Source organism: Rutilus rutilus (genome assembly GCF_951802725.1).
Source record: "Rutilus rutilus genome assembly, chromosome: 2".
In the NCBI taxonomy this organism is placed as follows: domain Eukaryota; kingdom Metazoa; phylum Chordata; class Actinopteri; order Cypriniformes; family Leuciscidae; genus Rutilus; species Rutilus rutilus.
Window position 1 is genome coordinate 32,080,717 of NC_140210.1, and position 27,879 is coordinate 32,108,595.

The 27,879-nt window shown below is 38.0% G+C and overlaps 1 protein-coding gene across 2 annotated transcripts in view; it reads left to right on the top strand.

Annotated features, from left to right (window-relative positions):
- Nucleotides 1–21,319: 21,319 nt before the first annotated feature.
- galntl6 (polypeptide N-acetylgalactosaminyltransferase like 6) overlaps nucleotides 21,320–27,879 on the top strand; it is a 233,271-nt gene continuing 226,711 nt past the window's right edge. The window contains exons 1-2 of one of the 2 annotated variants that reach the window (XM_084402886.1): nucleotides 21,320–21,665; nucleotides 21,962–22,201. In XM_084402886.1, coding sequence (XP_084259012.1) covers nucleotides 22,067–22,201 — 135 coding nt within the window. In that variant the 5' untranslated portion in view covers nucleotides 21,320–21,665; nucleotides 21,962–22,066. The other variant, XM_084402887.1, reaches the window with a different exon arrangement.

Below are 27,879 nucleotides of genomic sequence, written 5' to 3' on the forward strand. Positions count from 1 at the left end.
CATATTCAGTGGTCAGACACGACTGGAACTTCAAAATGGACCGGATTCTGTGGTCAGATGAAACAAAAAAAGGACTTTTTGGCAGAAAACCCACCAGATGTGTTTGGTGCAAACAGGGATAAAAAAGTACCCCATGCCTACGGTTAAATATACTGCTGGATCTTATATGTTGTGGGCCTATTTTTTTGCTGGAGGTCCTGGAAATCTTGTTCAGATACATGGTATTATGGATTCTAGCAAATACCAACAGATAAAAAATCAAAACCTGACGGCCTCTGCTAGAAATCTTATAATGGGCCGTGGTTGGATCTTCCATCAGGACAACAGTCCAAAACAAACATCAAAATCAACACAAAAATTGGTAACTGAGCAAAAATTGAAGCTTCTGCCATGACCGTCACAGTCCCCTAAACTGAACACTATAGAAAATGAGTGGGCTGAACTGAACAGAAGAAGCACCAACATGAAATTGTGAATCTGAAGGATCTGGAGAGATTCTGCATGGAGGAATGGTCTCTTATCTCTTTTCAGTTATTCTCCAAACTCATCAGGCATTATAGAAGAAAACTCAGATCTGTTATCTTGGCAAAAGGAGGTTGCAAAAAGTATTTAATAACAGGGAGCCAATAATTATGGCCAGCGTGTTTTGGAGAAAAGCATTTATTTTATAATGTGATTTACCCCCACTTTCAATTCTTTTACGTCAATGAAAGGTTCTTTTTTTTTGAATGAAAGATCAAAAGGATAAACAATGCAGATTTATTTTTTACAGCCATTTTTGATATTATTTAGCAGGGGTGCCATTAATTCTGACCAGCACTGTATATACATTATGGCTGGGGGAATTAACGCGTTAATCTTTGCGATTAATTTGAGATGTTTAACGAGTAAAAAAATAATAATAATAATAACGCAATTAAAGCTATAGTAGGTAATCCTGTTCAGAAACACTTTTTTTTATACTGGGTGAAATGGTCCTTCCATCCTGAGAGTAGTCAATACATTATGTGTTCAGAAAAAGGAATGAAAACAATCAGACCTCTGTAGCAGCTGCAGGACAGTAAAAACTCAGACCAATCACTGCCACTCGGTCCGAGTGTAAAGAACCAATCAGATGCCTTCAGAGCCAGGAGGAGTGTCTTGGCAGTGTCAATCAAGTTTGCGTACGCGCTGATCGCCCCTCTCTTGCACAGCGCATACCGTCATTCAAAATCAAGATTGCCGGTGTGCTGAGCAGCTGTGCTAATGGCGGACAAACAACCAAAACTGCCAATTTCTCGAGTGGAACCTGCTCATAGGCTACAACAAAGACAGGTAAACGGAAAAAGACCGATGACGATAAACAAGCCCGTCGGAGCCCATTGACTCAGTGTTAAAACTCTAGCCGCATAACATACAGATAAAATGTCACGCACTGTGCAAAGCAACAATTGAAACCTGCTAATTCACTGGCTTGTCATGTTGCTAAAATAATGTACTAGCAAACCTTATTTAGCATTACATATCGCTAGAATAATTATTTACATAGCCTACTGCAACGTTAGTTACCGTTATATTATCTTACTAGCTATTTATAACTCATAGAAAGAGTGCAACGTTATAAAGTTACATTACATGTATTGCATAATACGTAATGATTTGAGGACCAAGTTTGTAGTCAAAGTATGGGCAGGCCAGTCAATGTAAAGCATTTCATCCCTACCAGTGAATGTGCCATAACTGTTTATCCGTCGTCATCGGTGACCCTGCATGTTTACTAGCCTGCGCGTTCACGGCAGGCTCCGCTGTGGGGGGAACTTTACATAACAAAATACATGTTTAACAGCTAGTAGGCCTAACGTTATATGTTATGAATCTTACACGAAATTCATCTTCATCACAGTGCAACTAATGGAAATGGAAAAACGTGTATCAATGCAACCTGTTTGCCTTATAGTTATAACTAGCTCGTTAGCGAATCAAAAAATATATAAAACTTTACCAATATCGATATGATAGCTTGATGTGAGTAGGCTACTAAAATAAATCCTATTTGTTTATATTCATAATGATAAAGTTAGATTTTTTTTATTACATGTGATTCTGACATGATGCTACATGCACTGCGCTCCTTCCTCTCCGCTCGTCTCAGGTAAATAATGGGTCTTCCAGCTCAGCTGTCGAAGTCGCGCGTTCATGTGTTTTGGGGGCGTGGCTTTGGAAGGACCCCAGAAGGGAGAGGGTGGACTGAATGGAAATAATGAGCTGTCTTTAAAACAGTCGTTAGAGGTCTACATACACTCGATTTTTATACTTTCTTTTTCAGAATACTTACATTTGAATTATGTATTGATATATACATAAAGTTTAAACAAATTTGAAAAATAATTTTTTTAGACCATTCTTACCTACCCCAGCTTTAACGCAGCACTTTTTTTTATTATTCATTTTAATGATTTCCTGTTGCCGCTGCTATTGAAAAGGGCGAAAATATGTTCGGCGATCAGGTTTCATTCTCGCGCAGCTTTCATGAGCGGGTCTTTTCCGCTCTGTGTGTGCGCCTCGCTCTCCATTGTGTGTGTGTGTGTGTGTGTGTGTCGGCGCGCTGCTGCGCTCTCTGCTCATTGTTCCGCTCTATGTTTGCGCGGCGTGTTCTGCTCTGTCATTAACGGCCCAAACGCTCCAATCATGTACCGATCACGCACTGGAAAAGCAAAGTCCGCTCAAATAACCTGCACTTTCTCTGTAGTAGACTTCTGTTTGCAATAGCCCTACTGAGCTGGTATAGTCATGCTGGGCAACAATGGTAAAATTACCTGCTCTGATCACATGCTCTGGTAATAATAGTTTTGTAGGACTATATTTTAGTTTGATAATTATTTAAAAAAAAAAAAAAAATCTGTTAAATGGATTATGTTGATTGATTATTGAAAAAGAATAATATATTGATGTTTAATATTATTTTAATATAGGACTATTTTCTGTTCCTTTTTTTTATTATTATTTTTTTATTAGGTGATTCTAAGTTTAAATGTTGATGCATTGGGGGAAATGCAATTAATTGCAATTAATTACAGCAAATTGTGCAATTAAATTTTTTTTTTTGATTCCCAGCCCTAATATATATATATATATATATATATATATATATATATATGTATATGTATATATATATGTATATATGCATGCAAAAGCCTTTAAGTCATTTTTATCAGGCTCTTATGTGTATATATATATATATATATATATAGAGAGAGAGAGAGAGAGAGAGAGAGAGAGAGATATAGAGATATATATATATATACACACACATACATACATACATACACACACACAAACACACACACATATATATTAGTACAATTAAAATACATTTACACAAAAAAAATATCTTGTAATTTTTCACATTTTTCTATTCGAGCAAAGGAAAATAAAAACCCACAAAAACAGATTGACAAATGTAAGATAAAGAGTTTGCGGAGTTCCAAATGGTTCCATATGGATATGGCAGAAATCTCTTTTATGAGAACATCTTGGATTTGACAGTTGAACTGAGCTGTGATCCTAACAGCTCAACATTCTGACTCTACTGAATCCCTTGCTGAAGAGACAAATTGATGGATTTCAAAGCGCAAGATTTGTTTGATCAGCTGTTGGAACCTGCACTTCACAAAACCATCACTACCATCTGTTGTCATTTTATGGTGAAATAAAAATTTTGCAGCTCTTATTAGCACATTTCAAAACATAATACCAAAAAGATACCAAAAGTGTACAAATTATAGTATATTTTTATATTGCTCCATACATAGCCTAAATCAGTTTTGAACAGTTTTGAACTTACTTTGTATCAGTACAAAATAAAGAGGAGAAACAGACTGAATGACAGAAAATGAAGGACTGAGTGAGAGAGAGGAAGCTGGTACATCACACAGACAGTCTGATGGAACGTGGACGTCTTAGCTGTTGACAACCGAGGGGAGTGTTTATCAGGCTTGTCAAGATCCAACGATGGATAAAGAATGAATTACAGTTGCTGAGTCACTTATTCCGAGGGAATATCAAATACAAATTCTGACTTGCATAGCAAAATATAGAGAAGTTATGAAATCTAGCATTGACCTCTATAGGGGTGAACACACACTGGTTTCTATGTTAGCTGAAAATTTGTCAGATTGTGGATCTTCTACTGAGAGATGATTTCAAGCAAATCATGGCGAGTCAAATGCAGTTGTACTTAATGCATGTTGTTCATGAGTTGTTGTAGATTCCACTTCCTCTTAACCGTCTATTGCATGATGTTGCCTCAGGGTAACACAGATTTTCTTCACTCTGCAAACACATGATGCATACAGAATGCCTGTAAAATGGTTAATAGTGACAGGATGGATTTGACTAAACCAATAAAATCTTTTTGTTGGTCACACATCTTGGCAGTCATTTTAAATTATTTTTCTGGCATGGTACACTGATGATGCACATTTGTGCTCTGTAGAACACTGCCCTCATACTGTCCTTTTTCAATTAAACTTTTCAGCTAAAAAAATATTATTCACATTTGTTAGAGAGCGAATGTCATTTTATAACAGTTACAATTATACATTATTTGTATGGTATGAAAACTTGCAAAAGTGTATGTCACCTAGAGACAATGTGTTGCAGTAGAATGGCTATCAGTATGGATACAATTAATGTTTTTGTTTTTATCTTTGTTATATGATTGTCTATGGGCAATATACAGTTGTGGTCAGAATTAATGGCACCCCTGGTAAATATGATCAAAAATGACAACTTTTACACTGTAAAAAACAAATACATCCCCAAGTCAAAATTTTCTAGTGACTGGTCACATCTAAATTTTTCAATTAGTCTGACGTATTATTTCTCATTGAGCCAACGTTAACAGACTATTGCAACAAGAATTGCACTTGGGCCAATTAAAAATTTAGATGTGACCAGTCACTAGAAAATTTTGACTTGGAGAGGTTAGAATTTTTTTACAGTGTACGCACCATTTTGCTAGGGCTGTGCGATGGATCATTATTGATTTTCGATTTTGGCTTCCAACGATTATGAAAACAAGATAATTCGGTCCAGTGCACCTTCCTTTTCTTAACATATGTGCACTTTCATTCCTCCCTAAAAGCCCAAACTTAACATCCAAATCAGCCAAATAAGTGTGTGATGTAAAATGCAGTCTACTATTGCTAAACTGCGGAACGTGTTTGGTATCAAACAATGTTATTAAAAGCGCATTAAGCCGCAAAAGAAACACTGTTCCCCTGTCAGCTTTCTGTGAGCGCGCTCCGAGTAGGAGCCGAACGCAGACATGCAGATGGTCTTTGGAGACACGCCTAAACGCATACACATAAAAATGTAAAAATGCCATTTTGGAGAGTATTCACGTAAACACAGTAGGCTATGTCTTAAATAAACGTACAAAGTTGAATAAGAAAACGCGCCTGTAACAGTAGGCTATATTGGATATGTCAGTTAGCTCTTAAAGTGACAGCTGCCTTATATACCTGCAGTCTGTCATTAATGATATCAACTAAACAACAAATGACAAAGGAAAATCACTCACTGATCTTGACTGAATAACTTAAGTAGCTTTAATAAGGATTAATCTATACTTAATGTGTACAGTAAGACTATGCAGTGTTATTTTACATTTGATTATTAATTTTTTGTTGTAGGCTATTACTTATCTGAATACCACTGTTAGTACATCACCCTGTTTGTAGTACATCCGTTTTGTTTGTAATTAGTTTCTTTGTTCTTATTGTATTGCTGTTAACTTGTTTTATGTAATTGTTTTAAGGACATTTTTCTTACATTAGTGAACCTAATATTAGTTTCTGCTGAAGTATTGACAATTGTGAAATTTCACTGATATTTAAAAGTACTCATATCATGTAATATGACTTTGATCATATCGCCCACCAATAATCGTTTTAAATAATCAATAATTCAGTACTGACCAAAAATAACCATGATTATGATTTTTGCCATAATCGAGCAGCCCTACCATATGTCTCAGCACTCGGTGACCCCGCTCTGTGACTTTACATGGTCTTCCACTTCGTGGCTGAGTTGTTACTGTTCCTAAACACTTCCACTTTCACAATAATACCACTTACAGTTGACCGTGGAATTTCTAGCAGGGATGAAATTTCATCAACTGACTTATTGCAATGGTGGCATCCTAGCACAGTACCACGCTTGAATTCACTGAGCAATTCAGCACAACCTATTTTATTATTATTATTATTATTATTATTTTCCAGCATTGCACCGTGTTGCTTCTAGGATACTGTATGTACTTTAAAAGGTAAAAGGCCCACCAAATAGTATTGATGTCCATTTTGTTTTTGCAACAAAAAAAAAAAAATGTTGTAACATTGCTTTCATAATGTGTGCAACAGAGAGTTAAAGCTCAGTTTGCTCTGGTGGTTCCTCTTCCTGCAGTTATGCTGTGCACGTGGCTGTGCCTCATTCGAAAGCGCTTGCTGATGTTTTACATTGATCGTGACTTATGAAGGCGATTCAGCATGACAGTTAACAGGGCAGTGAGTTACAGGAGGGTTGATGTCCAATTAGCGCCGTCTCCTCGGCTTTAATGAGTGGTGGTAAATTTCAACTCCATCTCCCTGGCACAGTTTAATTAGCTGTAATTACATGTGGCCTGACCTTTGCAGAGCCCTGTCCTGTTGATTTACAGGGCTGCAGGTCTCTTGATTTATCCCCCTGGGAGGCTGAAGGAAGGCCAGAGAACGTGAGGGACAGTTCAGCCTGATAGAGCTCTTCAGGTATCTTGGCTCAGGCTTACTGTTGATCTTGGATGAGCTGATGTTTTGTATTTGGGAGCATTTTCCATTGATTAAACGGTTGCTAGTTACCATAATTTTACAGTCATTTTTCATACTTTGAATTCACAGTGAACAGGACCAGAAAATTATTGTTTATTAACATATCAACTGTAGTAGCGTGATGTCCACAGTGATGTACTGGCACTTACAGTAGGTTCGCATCATGCATTGAGGCATGAATAAATTATACAGTTGCATTTTTAGACCGTTTAACCAGATGCCTACCACTAAACCTAAGCCATTAGGTGAATAACACTGATGTAGAAGCACCTAACCCTGGTTGTAAGCCTAAACTTGACATAAACTCTTAACTTGTCCATTCCGTTAAACTTAAATATGATTGGTTGATTGAACATGTTGCACTTGGTGAAATCACGTTCACCGAACATATAGCTACAAAATTGCCACCTATAATGTAAATAGCCTTAAGAGGCAGGCTCTTAAGCTTACAGTAGCTTATTTTCCCCATATAACATGAAATCAGTTGTTTTTTGTAACATCTTTAATATTGGCTCGTGGAATATTAATAAGGTATAATGTACAGTCTTCCAGTTATTGTTGCAATATAAACCCTGACAGAGTGATCAGACCGCTAGTAGAAAAGGGGGAAGGTGGCAAGATGGTAACAAGGAGCCACAGGGGGCTCCACAAATATTGGCATCCAATTTGAGTAAAACTGACTGTGGCCGCAGGCTGAGTGCCATAGGTAATCACAGAGTGCTGGGAACCACATGTTCATTTTCTCGTATTTGAGGCGTGGTTTACGAATGCCCAGAGCCGTTTATTGGGCGCTACGAATGTCTATCAAATGCGCCTGTACGTAGCTCATAGCCAATCATTTCAATTATACCAGATGACGTATGTAGAGCGACAGAAATTCGACGAAGAAGAAGACGATGGGTCAGAGATTTATGTGTACACGATGGCGTTCAGCGACTATTGCCGTTTGTGCAAGATCGAAAGGTAACTTCGCGTCTGCTGCCATGTTGGATCCATAGATATAAACAAACTGCTTCGGTGTGTCGCATAGACCTCGTCATCGTCTTGCTGCTCCCTCCCCGTTCTGTGATTGGTTCCCTTTTTGAGGGGAAAATCTGGTCCATGGTGTCCAGGCTACCTAGTAGCATGAATAAAATCGCGCTGCGCGCAAGGCAGCATGGGGAAACCCAGGCTACCATATCGCACGGCTACGAGTGTCTTTAAAAACCCTTTTTTTGTGTGTGTAGAACTACTTCCTTCCGCCTCGGATTCAAATCTCAATTTGACAGTTTAACAGTTGAGCCCAAGCCTCAGTTACTAATTCTAAAACGTCACTTTAGATCTAGTAAAGAAGGAACGCTCTGTCGCTTCATTGAAGCTTATTGTAGAGTAGCCTATAGAGTAGAGTATTATGGTTTTATGAGAGAAAGATTGACTAAACAAGTGTATTACCTGCATCTGATATAGCATTCATTATTCAGGTCGATGTCCATAATATTATATCCATTATAAAGTCGATTTTCAGTTTGAATGTTCGCTGAGGAAAGTGATATCTTTGTCTGTGTCTTTTGACAGCGCTAAAACAACTTCCTTGTTCTGACTCACTCATAAAGACAGTCTTTGCTGTCATCTAATGGCAGAATAAAGTAACTTTCACTGAAGTCCATATCACAATCACTAATGGACCATTTCTCAATACCAAATGTATTATTGAGCAACCATTTTAAATGAACAACAATAGCCACTATAAAAGACAATAGGAAATAAACACGAGCAAACAATTCAGTCAAACATACAAAAGCAGCGCTCTAGTACAGGATTTCTGTTAAATATAGCCTAAATATAAAGTTATTAAACTTAATTTTCCTTAACCTAAAGTTTGCCTGTTTGATATACCCCAAATTAATTATATCTCATGTTTAACCACTATCTACATAAGAGCCAGTGGCAAATTCCCTAAGGACTGCCCAAGATGAATCTGTTCTCTGCGGGTACATGAGCGCTGAAAGGCCGCTGACGGTCTGGAGCTCGCATCTGCAAAAGCGTCCTAACAAATTGTAAAATAGGCACTATGTTTATATATGTGTCACATATTTGAGGTCTAAATAACTACATCCTTGCCTAAAAAAACTTTTAAAACTACATTTTGTAACAACAATAGTAGTATTTTTAATAAATATGGCCGGTGTAATTGTAATTCATACAAACGGTGAAATGGTTCCGGTGCTGATACTGGGGCAATATCGGACGGCTGGAAAAGGCTCTCAGCCAATCATATTCGAGAACCAGAAAGAACTGTTGTATAGTATACTAGTGTGTGATATAATAGTATTGTTTTAGTTGTGATAACGCAATGAAACATGCCAAATTATGCAGACATCATTTTTGGCCAGGATGTCATACAAAGAAATTATGAACATGTAAAAATGAGAGAACCAGCAAAATATTTATAACTAATTATGTTGAAGTCAATGCTTTGTGTGCTTTTTTATTTCTTTTGCATATTAAACTTATTAGCCAAATTATTTTGTCTGATAAATACCTTAACCAAGTTTAGTGTTTTGTTCTCCCCTAATATTTACTTTTTTTTTTTAGATTTTTTGATGGTTTAATCAAACTAGTAGGTAATTAAAAAACAAATCACTTTTGTAAGTTTGGTTAGTGCTACAATAGTTCTATTTAAGACCCAGCTTACTGTGGACTGATGAGCCCAAATCATCACCAGTGCACTGCACTGATTTATTCAGTCCCCAAAAATGTCATTATTTCATTAAATTCTGCAGTTAGAGCATTGCTTTTGTAGAGTAGGAGAAGTTCTTAGTTCATTCTTCGAATTTTTACACTTAAGACAACATTTTTACTCAAAATGGCTAATACATATGGCCCCAGAGGTGGGTTTGGCATAGACATAGCCATGTAGAAAAGTACCTCATCTCCACTGTGAAGTATGGTGGTGGATCTTTAATGATGCGGGGCTAATTTTCTTCCAAAGACACTGGACAACTTCCATGAAGTACCAGCAATTATAAACATAGTTTTATGGGAAAAACTATGGAAGATCAGAAGGTCTATGGAAGATAGGAAGGTCCTAGGAAGATCAGATACTCCAGAGTGATTGACATCTTTTCTTCCAAAGACACTGGACAACTTCCATCAAGTACCAGCAATTATAAACACTTGACTGACCCTGTCAGGAAGCTTAACCTGGGCCATGGTTGGATCTTCCGGCAGTATTAAATGAAGGAGTGCCAATAATTGTGAAATACATAGATTTCAGTCTAAACATACAAATAAAATTGTTTTGCGGTAAGACCTTTTTTCCCCACTATTCAACTTTAATCAAAGTTTAGATTTGTCTGAATTTTGGTCCCATTCACTTAGCTACATTGATAGTGCCTCAACTTTAATCCAATATTCTTCGTGGAAAATGGAAAACAAAATGCTGCAAAATGCTGTCCTATTGAACTCAACTTGTTCCGAACCCCAATTTTCAATGATTACAGTTAAAATCCTGGCAGTTGGAAAACAAAATTAAGTCTCAAAAGCATGATCAGACATTTGGGTATAGTCACATATTCACATTCAAATTGGCGAATCACTACCATTATTGGCTAATTAGCATTAATTACTGCTTCCTAGGAAGATCAGATACTCCAGAGTGATTGACATCTTTTTGCACTGGATTTATGAATGTGCTTGATGCCACGACTAAACTAAGTGTTGCATTACATAGCTTTGTTTTTCTTGTAACATCTGCTTGCAATCAGCTCTCTCCGGTATCCACAGGTTCTCCGGTACTAATTTAAAGTCAAAGTGCAGAACTCCTGAGCGGGAGGTGAATGATTATGTCTCAATGACTGAGACAAACGACTCCGGCACGCTAGGCACCATGAGACGTAAAGAGAAGCTTTGCAGACTGGAATGTCAAATAGCCGCGGAGACTTAAAGGGCCTCAAGGCCCGAGGAAAGAATGGACATCACACTGTGGAGCACAGAGAAATGCAGAGGGAAATGACGTCTGTGACCCCTGAACACAGAGTATGTGATGGCCTCATTATCACACTGAGGGCAGGAAATCTACGAAGCGAATAAAATGCAGCTCTCCCCTGATCACTTCACAGAGTCCCACTGAGGGATGAAGTCCAGACTAATGAAGAGTAATGAACAAGGCCAAGCTTCTCACCTGGACCACCGCTCCATCCCATGAGTACTGAGGTGGTGGGATAAACCGACAACACTAGTGGACAATATCACACCTGTTTAAAGGGTGGTAATTCAACCTACTAATGGGTCAGTGGTCAAATAGCACACATTTAAATTCCCACCACATGTACATCAAGCATTTTTTTTGTCTAGCTACAATTTATCACTTTTTTTATCTCCAACACATGCCAACTGGCTGATACCTAATAGCCTTTCTTTGTAATGTGATGTAAACAAAAGGAAGTTGCTCTCGCCCTTACGTGGTCTCCCAGAGCCTGATATAGATATCATTTCATTCCAGCGATGTACCTGTGTCAAATATTCTACCTCAGGGGTATTCTTTCCCAAAGAAGAAGAAATTGAAATTCAATAGATTTCCCACCTCCAAAAGGTTGAAGAGAGCATGTTAGAGAGAGAGAAAGAGAGAGAGAGAGAGAGATGCCCAGCGGGAGAGCTGTCATGCAGAGAAAGATGGTGCCCGACATTTAGTTATGCATTCCTATCTATTTTCACCCACAAAATTAGAGCTATTTGCCAGCCGCCGTCCGTCTCATGTTACTGCAAGGGACATTTTTCCCCACCTTTAGCTTTTGCCCCGTAAATTCAGTCTGGATGCGGTGTTGGATGAAAGTGTCTTTATGGAAAATACCATCTCATGCAATCTAGTTTATGTTTATTATGCTCAACAAATTGCATTTTGGGTTCAGCAGAAGTCATAGCACTGTTGTTTTTACGCTTTATTTGTCTCCATAAACACGGATGGATATGACTTCATTTCACAAGAACACAGATCTAGATTTGGTGATATTTTGGATTGACTTAAAGCTGGAGAACACTGAGGCTAGCCGATTAAAGAAGTGTCAATCAACAACACGATATTAAATGCACACGTCATTAACAATATATGACAGAGATTTGATTTTCCTGACAGCAGAGCATCTGTGCCTCCGAGATGAGGCGAGTGGACTGGATCTCATAGCACTGTTGTTTTTACGCTTTATTTGTCTCCATAAACACATGGATAATACAAAAAGGAATAGTCTAGTTAGTGTGCATTATGATGTACACAATTGAGCATTTAGTTTGAATGTTTGATGGATTTTATTGTAGAAATTTTTCATACTATTAAGACGTTTCAGAAGCCAAAATGTGACAATGCCAACAGCTCATTTACGTCGGTGTTCCATAATGGTGCACACTGGACAGTCTAATTTGTCATTTCAGACATGTTCGGGATAATATAATAGAGTACATTTCCCTTGGGACAAACTTCAACAATGAAAAACACAAATGAGCAGTTAAATATCTTTTTCATGAAGTCGAAATTAATCACATTGCATTACAGCCCTATATAAGAGTATTTATACAGCCATTTTGTTTTGAAGGACCAGTCATGGACGGCTCTTTAGCACTTCGCTTTTTATTGAGTCATTAAAACAAACCTGCATAAACTATCTTCTCACATAATGGTGCCAATCTCTGTTCTAGAGGCACCTAAGAGATGCATAAAAAAAGCCACCAACAGTGATCAAAACCACATTATTATGTAAACTTGATGATTTTGGACTGAATCACTTTTATGAAATGTACGGCCTTTATTTTGCTGGTGCATACAATCAATAGGCAGCTAACATTTGCACAGGGCCTTTCACCATAAGGGTGAAACAGATGACTTTTGACTGTGCTTTTCAATTGCGCACTCCTGTTTTCTCACTAGGGACCCTCCGAAACCTAACCTCTTGATTTTGGCAGACTGGATCAGAAGGTAGCCTGTGTCCTCAGGCTAAGCCTGGAGCCAGAGGCTCGCTTAAATGGAAACACACTCTCCGTGCTTAAAAAAAAAAAAAAAAAAAAAAATTAATCAGCGAAATGAATGTTAATATGGCACTTCAAAGCACTTTTGGGGACAATGTTCAAGCCCTAAGATCACGATGTGTCTGTGTATGTGATAGCAAATTCGGCACTATTGCATTTCAAGTAGTTTGTTCATTAAAGTGTAGGATTATTGTATGTTTTTTTTTTTGTGTCAGTATCAAACGGCCTATTTTTTTTTTAAATAATTAGACTTCAACAGCATGAGATCAAATGTCTCTAAAATCTAAAATTGTAACAATTTTGGATTATTTACTGTATTGGTTGGTAACAGGGTGTAGGTTACATTCCTTAACTGTCCTATAATTCTAGAACTATTGCCCATGTCTTGCAAAGTCAGCACATAACACAAGCAGCCTAAACGACTGATCTGACCTTCACAAAAAAAGAACTTGAATTGTTTCCAACAGAGATAAAAGATAAATGTCTGCATTTTTGATGTTTTCAATACAAGGCCCTGTGTTTTTTTTTCTTTGACGGGCAGCTATGTTAAAGTCCCACCAGACATTTCCGATTGTACTCAAGTCTGCTCTTTGACAGACAAGGACATATGATCTCTTTTGAAGCTGTCTAATGCATATTTTTCCTGTATGTCTGGTAGTTTCCCTGCTGAGTGGTGGATGTTTATCAAAGTTATAAATCTTCTGAGAACTGAGGTGGACTTCGGCTGAATTAGACCATCTTTCCTCCTCCGTTTTCCGGATTGACGTTTCTGGCTGATCGAAAGCACAGTTCCACAATGTAATTTATAGACCTGTTGTTAAATTGATTCACCACAATGGGTGTAATAAATCTGATACACGAAAAGTTTTGCTACTAATTTCAGGCACAAAACTTTTAGTACCAAAGACATCAGAAATCTATCTATCTATCTATCTATCTATCTATCTATCTATCTATCTATCTATCTATCTATCTATCTATCTATCTATCTATCTATCTATCTATCTATCTATCTATCTATCTATCTATCTATCTATCTATCTATCTATCTATCTATCTATCTGTTTTAGTTTTTAAAGAAACTACCTAATCAGTCAAATATGCTAGTTTGCTAACACAAAATAAACATTGTCATACAAAACAATTCATGATCTACCAAAATTATTGTTCATATTTGAAATTGAAGACTGTAATCTGAAGTAAACATTCGTTCATTTACATTACATACATGTATACATACATACACAGAGTAAAGTACACTCTAAAAAATGCTGGGTTGTTTTAACCCAATGTTGGGTCAAATATGGACTAACCCAACGTTGGGTTAAAAAATGCAGTTTAAAAATGGACAAATTGCATTTTGGACAAAATCAAAAATGGACAAAAATGCAATTAAAAAATGGACTGCATTTTTTAGCCCAACGTTGGGTTAGTCCATATTTGACCCAACATTGGGTTAAAACAACCCAGCATTTTTTAGAGTGTAAACAAATGATCAACTAAAGTAACCTCGCGAAGTATTTGGTCCAGATTATGATCTCTGGTCATGTGATGTGCACTGTCACGCCTCTCTCCCCCTGTTTGAGGACCATTGCTTTGCTGTCTCAAACTCAGTCGGGAGATTTATTTTCGATTGAAGCTGAACCTGGGTGTTCTTTTCCAGCGGGCTCTGGAGGGCTCTCACGCTGTCCTTTTCCTTATCACTGCACATGCAGGCAGCTGCAGCATCCATTTGAACGGCAACTGTCTGGTTTATCCTCGGCTTTCATCTCTTGCGGTAGACCTGTGCTCAAAGAACTGCAGCAGCAGCACCGATCCAGCCCACTCGCCTCATCTCGGAGGCACAGATGCTCTGCTGTCAGGAAAATCAAATCTCTGTCATATATTGTTAATGACGTGTGCATTTAATATCGTGTTGTTGATTGACACTTCTTTAATCGGCTTGCCTCAGTGTTCTCCAGTTCTAAGTCAATCCAAAAAATCACCAAATCTAGATCTGTGTTCTTGTGAAATGAAGCGAAGCTGTCTAGTCTCTACAAACTAGGCCTGTGAAACATTAGTGTTGTGCCGGCAGTATATTTGGTAGATGGGAATTTTAGATGCGTTCCGTGAAGTATTTGTCGAGCAGTGTCCGGTTAACAAGCGTAAGAGGAAATCCCTGTTCCCAGTCAAGAGGGATTAAGTAGGGCTCCGTTCTCTCTGCTCTCGGCAGTCATTCCCTCTGTTCAGCGTGGAGAACATGTTGATGTGAATAGACCTCAGTCATGTACACTGGAACCGTAACACCTGGTAGAAAGGTTGCGCAATAAGGGGCTGTGCAGAACAGCCATGGAATCGCTCACCCCTCCAGATTTTGTGAGTTTGCATGAGGTCTTGCATCCATTAACATTTATTTTTTATTGATGTTAACACTTTAGTAACTATACTGGCACATTCCCTATTAAATATGACCTTCTTCTACCCAGGCGAATGAATGTTATGAAATCGTTCAGCCCTTTGTGAAATGATTTATGAATTCGTACAGTCTGTCAAGGCCTATTTCCACTTCAAAGGGCTGTCTAATGAACAAAGTTTGTGTTTCGCCCTGGGTCCCTGTGATGATTTTCTGATATATGAATCAAAGTGTTACTGAAAATTGCCACAGTTTAACTTATTGTTTATATTTAAGTCGATTTCTTGGAAATTTTAGATGCCTACTTTTGCTTATCTTTAACAAATATCTGCATATTTATTTCTCTGCATAGTGTAGCCAATATATATAATGCTTGTGATAGTCTAAACATAATATTTGGTTTCTATTATCAAGATATGTATTATATTAAAGCTTCTGATAAGACCAAATCACTCTATTACAATGTACATGATAATCGCCTTAGTAACAAGACAAATACTACAAAAAAGTACAGTGATATTAATATTGGTTTGTATGAAACCAGCGGTGTCTCTGCGGTGACGTCCATCATAATCTTAACATACCTGTTAGAGCGTTGAATGTTGAATTTTATGTGCAAGGCTTCCATTTGAAAAACAATCCATAATGCTGATTGATGTTGCTGTATAGGCAATGGTTTGTAGCGCCTTTTACTGGTTTTAAATTGTTGCACATTGTTATTAGTTATTTAACAACAGTTTGCACATTCACATGAAATAGCTTACTTACGCATTGAAAAATAAAGTTGGAAAGTGCATTCACGTGCATTCATGGAGATTCCAAAAACCAATCACGTCCTTTTAGAACTCATAATTACAACTTGTAAACTTGTATCACTTAACCACTGCAACATCATGTGAAAACACTCATAATAGCAGCTTCAGCAATAAAATGTAATTAAGTAAGGTTTTATTTGTAGTATGTTTGTAGAATAATTAGAAAATAATGAAATACATACAACACAGTTTACTGTGGCTAGCACAGAGTGGTCTAATATCCGCTAAATAAAGTTTAAGTTTGCATTTGCGTAACATTGCTACTTGATGCATTTTATCTATTGATTACTCAAATTACACTGATTCATTATGTCATTAAAAGTGTTGCTGTAGAAAGCCGTAATTTCTAGTCTGAGAAACATGAACAACTTAGAACATCTAGGTCGTCATCTAGTTATTACGAAAGGGCGTGAATGCAGTAAATGGGATCAAAAATAATTAATGATTTACTCACTCTCATGTTGTTCCAAACCTGTATGAGTTTATGTCTTCTGTTGAATACAAAAGAAGAAAGAAGAAAGAAACTCATACAGGCTTGGAACAACTTGAGGGTAAATAATGACAATATTTAAATTTTGGGGTGAACTATCCCTTTAAGCAGAAAAACAGACAGGATCCGTATTTTTCCGTAGCAGATGTGAACGTACAGTTTCATCAAGTGTGTCGATGTAATTTTAACATAACAAAACATATATCTATGTAATTTTTTTTCCATTTTGCCATTTGCAGTGCCCTTCAAACTGAACATTAACTGTACACTTCCTTCGGATTGGAGTCTAATTTAGGATGACGGAATTTCCTGTGAATTCGCAAGGAATGCACATGTACTACAGTGTTGCTATAGACCTTATTCAGAGCAGCACCATGGCAGGGTTGAAAGCGAGGCTGTGAGGGATATACATTTCTTTTTAATGGCATTCACTGTAAAAAAAAGTTGTATAAAGCTCCTAATCACTTATAATTTTCCACAGCTCATGTTGTCTGGAGTTTTTTGTCTCTTGAAATTGCTTGGAATGGTATTTTTGTAGTGTTTCGTCTGCAGAGAAATCCAAAAATACTCGCATACTCTCTTGAGAAGTAATTACTTCACAACCGCTAAAAAAGTATGTTCTATATAGTATGAATGTGTGTGGTATGAATGTAATCTGGACGTACTACTTTGGCTACGCTGTCGTTATCATGTGACCTACCAGCATCAGTTGCATCGCTTCACTGCCATTCACAAATCTTCTCCCGTGGCCTCATGGGAAAGTGTCCATTATATGCAAACTTCAGAATCTCGCCGGAAGTAGTAGGTCATCCAGGTACTTCCTGCCTACTCTTTGAGGACTGTGAATTCAGACATAGTTATTTTGTCGCATACTTTTTTTGCCGACTATATAGTAGGGAAGTATGCGATTTTGGATGCAGTCTATGTGTATCCCTCACAGCCTCACTTTCATTCTCATTACAAATCAAGATGGCGCTGCTGTGAATAAGGTCTATGTATGACACTTTCTCTTGTTTTGAGTTGTTGTATCCTTTATAGGCTGTCATAAACAGACATATTTCAGTGTGTGTTTGTTTATACGCACAAAAAGCTGTCTGTGTTTTACCCCCCATCCCCCCTAAAATCCTTCAAATGTACGCTCTTAGGCAAACAATTTGTCTGTTTCTCCTCAGATGAACACTCATTTGTCACATTTCACAATTAGCTGCAGGCATGGCATTTAGCTCATTGCGTTGTGATTAGAATAACTTATTGTGCTTGTCCTCCACAGCATCTGCACACATGACTGCTGAATATTAGCATGCCCATTATTTGTCACTTGATCAGTTTAAACTGATGCTGAATACATTTGATGGAAACTATATTTGTGCTGTGATTTGTGTGTGGCTGTCATCCAATATTCATCCCAACCATTTATTTATGTCACTTGCTTTATGGTGCATTAATTTTGCGCGCAAGACAGTTTACTTGGGGATCTTGGGTAGGCTGGTTGATGGCTTGGAAATAATTAATAATTTTTTGAAGGGACGCAGAGTAGACAATCAAACTCAGTGTTACAGAGTAGAATAAAAACAAAAGCTCATACCCAGAGGGCTAAAGTCAAATCCTGTGAAATTACAGTTACAGTGTAAACCAAATGTAAGACCTTGGCATTTGACCCCAATTTTCTCCAGGGGTAATGTTGTAGCAGACCCTTTGGTTTGACCTTAGAGCTAACAACACTCCCTGTGAACATCTATTTGTGGCTTTGAGAGGCTGACTAAACTTACTGTCGCAAATAGTAGCAAGTTGTCACATATCCAGTGTTAGAAATTACTCATGAGTAAATGATCAAGCCCAGCTGATGCAGTTTTACATTGTCATATGTTGATCCCTTAACACCTTTCAGTTCAATTTTTGTTCAGTCTTGCACAAGTCACAAGAAACCCGTTAAACTGATTTTCTTTCTTCATACATTTCGATATTTGTAAGGTGTACAAGTCAGTCACATTGTCTCTAGAAGTGGAGGGATTGTGTCTATCATAGTTCATAAAATACGAAATGCACTGTATTTTATCACAAAGAATTGTGTATTGCTAAAACAATATGAAAAAGGTATTGCATTCTTGTTTTCTATCAGAACAACAGTATGGTGATGTTATTACACTTCTCACATTGTGAGCAACATAAAACATGCTTTCTTTCCCCCTCTCCTGCAAAGCCACAGGCAGAATTAAATTTATGTGGAAGATTGAGATGGCTCATTCTTCGTTGTCACAGTCAATATGCTGCATCAAATGGTTTGACTGATGTGCTGCACCGTAATAATTAAGACAAAGGGGGGGGGGGGGGGGGGGGGGGCATAGTGAATTTTTGCCTCGAACTAATGATTTTATCTAGTGTGAGTGCTGCCTGATGCCTTGGGAAGATGTGTGCCATTGTGTCTTTTCAGGTAGATTTTAGATTTTATTTACTTGTACGATTTTCTATATGTTTTCAAACAGAGGTAGATTAAATTTAAAGTTCTGAGTAGAGAGGCAGAGTCATGTTTTCACATTGCCTCTTGGCTTAACTTGCCTGTCTTACTGTGCTTGGAGATCGCTGTCCATGGTGCTGAAGCAAACAGGCTGAAGCTTTGCTTCAATGGAGTAGTGCAAATGCAGCATATATATATATTTATATATACTATAATAATAATAATAATTTGTTACATTTATATAGCGCTTTTCTGGGTACTCAAAGCGCTTTACATAGAATGGGGAAACCTCCTCAACCACCACAAATGTGTAGCATCCACCTGGATGATGCGACGGCAGCCATATTGCGCCAGAACGCCCACCTATAGAACGCCTACTATATGTTACTTCTGAAACATTGTAATGTGATTTGTAATTCTACAGTACATTGCATAAAATATTTTTAGAGCAGGCTGTGCCTAATGGCCCCCTCTGTTGGTGGTGTTAGAAATTCAAACTGTACCAGCACAAAGTTTCTTTTTGCATATTTTATTTACAATAGCAAGGGAAAATATTTTGGTTAGATTGTGTATCAATATTCAGGACCAGATCCAACCTGGTATTGACAAAATTCATGAAGTTCTTCAATTCACTTAGAAACATCAGGTGATCCCTTGTGAATGCTGTCTCCATATGCTGTGCTGCAGTTGCCTTTGGCATAAGCGTACCCCCACCCCACCCCCATCTGTCTCCCTTTCGTTCCCATCAAGTATAGCAGCATTCAACAATAAATAAACAACTTCAAAGAAATGCATGCCTATTCAATATGAATTTTTTCCAATAAAAAAGAGAAAAGATCATAATCATAAGTTTGTCTTGATTAACTTATTCAGCATAAAGGATTCTTAGAGCACAGCAGCAGAATTAATGATTCTAATGATGCACAGTGAATATAAGAATTCATAATAGTATATATCATTAATAGTATAACAATGGTAGCATTGACTAATACAGTGGTAATATACTAAGCTGCACTACTAAAAACTTTTTACCTTTAAAATGTACCGACCCAAAAATCAAATCAGACTCCAGAAAGTTAAAATTCATTAAAATGTTTGGTCTCAATTTGGTTCAAGGTCCAATTCTCACTACTAACTATTAACTAGGACTTTTGCCTCAGTCAACTCCTAATTACTGCCTTTTAATAGTTAATAAGGTAGCTGTTAAATTAAGATATTGGGTAGGATTAAGGGATGTAGAATATTGTAATGTAGAATAGCCATTAATAACGTTATGTGCTTTATCAATATGCGTGTTAATAAGCAACGAGTTAATAGTGAGAACTGGACCCTAAATTAAAGTGTTACAATTTTTTCAGGAGACAAAAAAAAAAAAAAACAGTTAATGAACATGTATAGACAAAGTACAGCGTCACACACACAAAAATAATGTGTAACACTTTACAATAAGTTTTCATTAGTTAACATTAAGTAACAAATTTAGTTAACTTCTACAGCATTTATTAATCTTAGATAGTTAATTTCAAAACTTACTAATACATTATTAAAATCAAAAGTTGTATTTGCTAACATTAGCTAGTGCACTCTGTACTAACATGAACAAACAATGAAAAGCTGGATTTTTATTTACTAACATTTACAAAGATTAATAAATACTGTAACACATGTATTGCTCATTGTTCGTTAATTTTAGTTAATACATTAATGTTAACATGTGACACCTTATTGTAAAGTGTTACCAAATAATGCAAAACATATTAACTAGATTACTTACAATGAAAAATACAAGAACTTAATCATACCAAAAATTATATAAATATAAATGTCATAAAATGCATTACTTCTGGGGTCTTCTTCCTTTCAAAGGTACAACAAATAAAATAAACTGTATTTTATTGTAATAGCCAAAATGGTCACACTTAAGATTAGGGTCCAATTCTCAATATTTACTAAATATGAACGAACTTTTGCCTCAATAAACACCTAATTACTGCTTATAAGATAGTTGTCACGTTTAGGTATTTGGTATAGGATTAGGGATGCAGAATAATGTCATGCAGAATAATGCATTAATATGTGCTTTATGCATGCTAATAAGCAACTAGTTAACAGTGAGAATTGGACTCTAAACTACGTGTTACCGCCAAAATAATGTCACCAGAATAGCTAGAGTTTCACAGGGTTATTGACTTGAACTTACGAACACAAAAGAAGCAGAGCTACAGCTGAACAGCTCAAACCAAACCTAAGAATCCCTCACCTCTTTACTCTGTGAGCTCGTATTTGGTGTAAAGACTGCTGCTACACTGTGTTGTCCCACACATCGCAAAGCATCGCCCGGCTGCGAGGATGTTTTCATATTAATGCGCATCACACGTGGTTTAAAACCGCAATATCTAAAAGCTGAGGGCATTGAGAAGTCGCCTAAGGAGGAAAGAGGGAAAAAAATCCGTAAACCTTCAGAAGGTGGTACGCGCGCGAGGGTTTTAATGAAGAGCACGAGACGATTTCAAATTTGATCTCGAGCGCATTGCCACAGATAAAAACGCAGCGCTCGTCGTTGTTCAGCAATTATCGTACTCGGAAACGTCCCCCTTGCGTGTCTTCAACAAAGGAGAGGGGATTGTCGAGCAACATATATGTCTCAACATGCAAATAACCCTCTACTGTAAGTCCTTTTCATAGTATTGCTTTCGCTCGTTGCGTCTCGCGGGAATGATAAAAGCAGGCTCGTGCTGTTTTGTCTTAGCGATAGTGGCTGTTACAGAATTATCTCAATTATTGATAATCTATGCTTATTCTATAGAGTGTTCAGTTAATGTTTGCTTAATTGCCTATGTCATTTAAGCGATAGCTAGTGTTGCTCAAGAGCCTGATATTATTGCGCGTAATAATACACTATGTTGCTTCGTTTCATTTAGGAGTGTTTGTTTATATGACGCGGCGACTCTTTCTTCCTTACAGGTGAAAGTTTGTCGTCTTCTGCGAGGGGGGATACGGAGCTTGAGTCCACAAACGGCATACTCGTGTCTATCTAGCGCTGGATTGTGTCTCATTTGCGTCTTCAAAATGAAGAGAAGGCAAAAGCGCGTTCTGCAGATGGCATTTCTATTCATGGTGGCTTTAATTTTTCTGCCAAACGTCGGCCTTTGGTCAATGTACAGAGAGAAGAACCTCATGAAGTCGCATGAGCCAGGAGAACAGGTGAGCACACACCTTTGATATCTATGTGTATAGGCTAAGTTATTACTGTCAATCAGATATGGTGCATGCAGCATAACCTCTGTAAATAACAAGCCTGTATAAGCCATAGCTCACCTGGACTAGTACTGTACTGAAAAAAATCATTCTTTATTTTAAAAAAAGTATTCTTCATGCCAGAAAAAAGTTCATGCCAGACTAGCTATCTTTACTTTCAAAAGATATATCACTGGAAGTGCAGCAAGTCATAGTGCTTTTCTCTCTTTGAATAAATGTTAAAAAGTATTAAACACAGCATCAATTTCTTAAAAGGGCTTTCAGGATTAATTCTACCTCACATTAGTTTGTCTGTTTCCAAATAATTTATTATACGCATTATTTAAAGAGTTGGAAATGTTCTACATTATTGTGTTTGGCCAATTCTATAGTGTTGGAAATGTTTATCATCCCCACTTTAATCAAAAGTTGTTAGTTACCAATCTAAGAGGTGTTGGGAAATGTTGCTTTTGACATCCCATCTTCTCTAACTAACCCAACAGTACTCTAATTAAACTTTTAGGATACAAAAACACATCTTTATGCGCCTTGTTCAGCTGTTAATGAATAGTTAACATACCATTATTGTGTGTTTGCCTCCCACAAGATTATGCATTTAGGAGCACTTAAGAAGTCAGCAGTTTTGCCTTGAGGGAAACATAAATCACCAGTCAAAAATGAAAAAAACATTTTCTTGCAAGGCGTGCAGAAATGAAAAGGATGAAGCTCTATCTAATGCTAATATTGAATATTTATTGTTGATCTCTGCTAATGCTCTCAAAGAGTCGGAGAGAACAATTCAACCTACTGAATGTTTTATTTTCAAGAGATTTGGGATTATAGCATCATTTTCATAGGTTGAATTCCTTAATCACGTTTAGCTCTCAGAGAACAACATTCATAAGCTCATTTGCTCTGCAACTGGCTGCTGCTTGTGATGAGAGTGCAATCAGTGATTCTCTCAGCCAGATGCCATTGTGACATATTTAGTCCCCTAAAAGCATCTTGCATGTGGAAAATCACTTGGGCTGGGTTGGCTGCATTCACTTACGTACATCACTACTAGATGACATTCATCTCAACATTACAGGACTAGCGTTCCCGTCTACTGAATTCCCTCTCTTCATGTATGTGTGTACCCCTCAACCGGCTGCTGAGGGGTGCTGTTGGTTCATTTGATTCCACCCTTGGGTACCTGGTTGCTTTTGGTTTCTGCAACTCTGATGTAGTTCTAGCGCTCAAGGGAAAATGCTGATTCTGTTTATTGCGTCTTGTAATTGCTCCTTTTTCATTTGTTTTGCCGGGGTTGCATGACTTTAGCCTTGGGTGAGCACAACTGCACAAATCCAGTCTCTTCATTAAAATTAAACCAGTGAGCAGGCACCACGATATTGCCAGGGCCAAAGAAATCTGAGCACCTAATGCAGGGTGCTGTCCTTTCGCTCTCTGCTGACCTCCCATTTCCGATTTCCTCAAAGAGGCATTCTCATGCAAAACAACCTCACTTGGCTCTGTGGGAACTTTGTAGGTGAGACAGGTGGGCCTTTGCATAGAAGCTTGGTGAAGCATTCTACAAGTGCCTCAGATAGAGGACTTAATATGTAGACTCTGTCATCTGAAAATGTATTGACATCTAATGAAGTAAATCAGGCGGACTATTGATTCCTCAGCAGTTTTTAAGAGAATATGATTAGTGGAATGAGAGCATATTCCATTAGAAAAAAAAAAGATGGGGAGGGCAGCGCAGGGATGAGAGCAGTCTGGAATCAGACTCTCAATCCCCTCATGTCACACACTTTCCGGACTCAAAAGAAGCTTGAGTTTACCAGCTCAATAGAAATATCCCAGCGCCTGTTATTGTGTACCTGTCAGAGCGGGAGAGATAATTGACAGCAGAGATATTGTGTGAATAAGCCCCCAAGAATCCCGGTGAATAAACCCACCTTGTGTGTCCTCTTTTATTATCCAATAGCAATTACCCATGATTGAATCAGCCCTCGAATCCCAAAAAATCCTCCCTCAGTGATGTTAACCGAGGTTTAACAAAATAGCGACGGGAAGCGTAGACTCAATGCACCGGCTCCCTTTCTTCTGGGAAGACATGCGTTGAGCTCTGTCCCTCCTTCCCTGTCAAAATCTCGGCTTTCTGTCCTTTGGGAGACAATCATGTTGAATTAGCTGTGGCGGCCCACTCCTGGCGCGGGTAAACAGCATCTGTGTACTTCGGTGGGTGGTGTGCACAGCGCCAGTGCTACGAGATGGATGTGTGCTGATAAGCGTGTGTCAGGACTGATAACCTTCCCTCAGCTCCTAACAAGAGCCCTCCGTTGAGCATGACATTGCCCACAAGCATTATGAAGAGAGTGTCTATGCAATTCTATCTCGACGCGCTACTGCTCATCGGTGTGTTGACAACGGTGTGCATGCAACACTGTCACTGATAGCATGGTGGATAACGAGAGCTTCGCCATTGTTAACTACCTGGGGTGGAAGCACAACGGAGGTGGAGGGCAAGGTGACCACAAGAATCTTTAAGCTTTCCAGTTTTCAAGCCGACCATGTTTATGTCATTCTAAACGAAGGAATCTTATTGTCGCTTTCCATTTGCCAGCAAAGTGACAAGGGGAAGAGAGATGTAGTAATTGCAATTACCCTCAGTGTCATACTGGAGAGATACATTATGGTAATGTACACGTCAAGCTGACAGTGAGAGCATGGGTGAAGAGTGCACAAGATGATTTGAACTAAATTGTGGTCTGGGGACACTGAAGGATCAAGCAAAATAGTATTGTAGAGAGGCTTGGATAACCAAAGGATGGAAATCGGATAGTTCTCGGATAGTTTGCAGTTCTTGTCGGGAAGCATTGAGAGGATTCCGCAATAAGCAGCACCGTTCGGTGTGATGCGAGGGCAAGGTTCAATTTGGAAATGGAATGGATTTGATGATATCCAAGTTAATGCTAACCATGTTGGCCCGAAAAAGGACACGTGTTTTTCTCCTCATCATTTCCATTGCACAGAATAGAAATTAAATTGTGCTGTCATTAGGGAGGGGGTCAGCCAAGTGATCAGTCCCAGGAGATATTATGTAATTGAATATTCCGCCTTGCAGTGATAGTGTCCGGTCCTCAAATCTCATACAACATATTTCTTCTCTCCACGATCCTATGGCATTCTGTTATCGAAAGTCATCAGCGTCACATTGTCTTCCTGTAATTGCGTTCTTCCCAGGAAAAAGGGTAAAGATAACTGAATTTCTGCCTGACTATTTTTTCTTTGGGTTATGTAGAACAGCGTTGTAGTCCTCAAGTCTGATTCCAAGACAACATTTTCAGGAGCATTTGGACTCAGACTCGAAAAAGCTGGTCTCGACTATTCATCGAAAATATGGTTTTGGACTCGGACTTGAGACCGAGTCCGGCTTGTCCTTGTAGTACATCACTAAGGCACAAACCCACCTTCCTTCATACACTCACTTTGGTTTCATGTTAAACATTCTGCTCTCTGTCATTACCACCTGGAGCCGCACTTGATGGCCCATGCCCCTAATATGAACAGCAGCGTGACCCTCTCGAGAAAGAGACAATTTAAACTTGATTACTCTGATGTGCCTCATGAGGTGAGGATGGAGCAATGTCTCGGGCTGTTCGCCGTGGCTCCCAAGAGTAATGCGCATTTCATATTGAGCGGCGGCCATATAGCAGAGCAGGGTAATATAAAACCACTTACTCTCAGGCTCACAAAACAAAGGGACACGGACCTTTCCAGTCTTGTGTGTTTGGCACCTCCATTAAGATAATAACACTATTACAAGAGATTGAAAGCCTCTGAAGGGCTCTTACTTTCTCTCTTGGTCTTTAGCCATGAGAGTGACACACACACACGCACACACACACACACACACACACACACACACACACACACACACACACACACACACACACACACACACACACACACACACACACACACACACACACACACACACACACACACACACACACACACACTTATAATGGCCTTGTGCATGATTGTTCAGTGTGTACTGATTAGAATGAATTTAATTAATGTATTTCTATTTCCATTATGACTAACTGTTTCTGCCCTTAAATGGCCCTTGTTTGTCCTTGATGGTGAATAGTTTTGAAAAATATATATAATATACATATAGTTATTAGCATTATTTAATCAACATTATATTCATGACTATGCTGTCCAATTTGTCCAAGCAAAGTTATCATAGGAGGGAGCAAAATAATAACAGTCGTTGTACTGGGTGCTTACAGTAATAAGCTTACAGTTACAGATTCCTTAAAATACTACCTATTTATGCAGCACATACTTTAAATGAGAACCTATAGCTCACACTGATCAGACCAAAGAGGTCTTTGTATTTACTGCAAATTCTAATAAATAATGATATAATTACTGAGCCATAGGTCACAAAAATAAGCATGCATACAAAACATAGGCATCTGGATGGTATTAAATGAGATAGGTAAACGTAATAGTATTATGTATCATTATGTATGTCAATGCTGTTGTATGCAGCAGTGTGTTAATCTTCTCTTTATTTGTCCCGAGGTGATCTGAAAGCTCTTTGCGTTGAATTATGGCCGTTTGAACTGGCAGATTTCACTGACTCCTCCACCCGAGTGATTGTTATCTAAGAAAAGTGAGGTCTGTTATATTTTATGGCTCCTCTCTGAGCATGTAGAGATTTATGGCATTAAAATCCGCAGTGTAAGGTGATATTTGTCTTTGGCAAAAAAATACAGTAAAATTGGGCGGCCAGTTTAATGGTGTAGCCCAGTATAAAGGATGTTATCATCAGACCTGAGGGATAGTGGGTGGTTATGCAAAATGTGTGGCGAATGCACAATTTAGAATCACCTTTTGATGTTTTTTTTTTCCAGCATCAGATGGTTTATTTAAGCCATATATTTGCTGACCAGAGAATTAATGTTTAAGACTTGCTGGCATGCATAATCAATTTTCCTAATTATGGTAAACTATGGAGAACAAGACTATTGAAGAAGTTTTGATGAGCTACAGAAATTCAGAGCATTGTTTTTTGTTCATCTTTGGCAGGAAAATGTGCCATTTGGCTACAGATCGTGTTTAAAACAGAAAGCAGTCAGGTACATGTACAGATAGAAAATTATAAAAGCTTTTCATAACCTCAATGTGGAAGTTGGACTCAAGGTTATGTCATTTTTTAAATGATTTGTGAGCTTGCTGTTTATTCATCATCCAAGCCCCGGCCCCTCTCTCAAGGATAAGGTGGAAAAGGTCATGCGAAGCAATCCAGTTTTTCTATTGTTAGAAGTGATGATTTACAATCAATCTCATCTTGTGTATTTAATCGACTTACATGCTCTCTTGAGCTTTCATTTTCGTGGAGTAATCATATCACTCCAATGTTTTCTCACCAAGAAAAAAAAAAAAAACACTAACTAAAACGGACTGTTATAACTGTCAATAGAAATTTATTTTGCATATGCTAACTTTAAAAAATGTTGAGTAAGTTTATAATAATATAATTTAATATTATAACCCTTTTGATTGCAAGTAACTGTTAAAAGAACAAGTGCAGTAACATGGAACTGTGGAGAGTTTAATCCGCAGTGGACCAGTGGGAAACG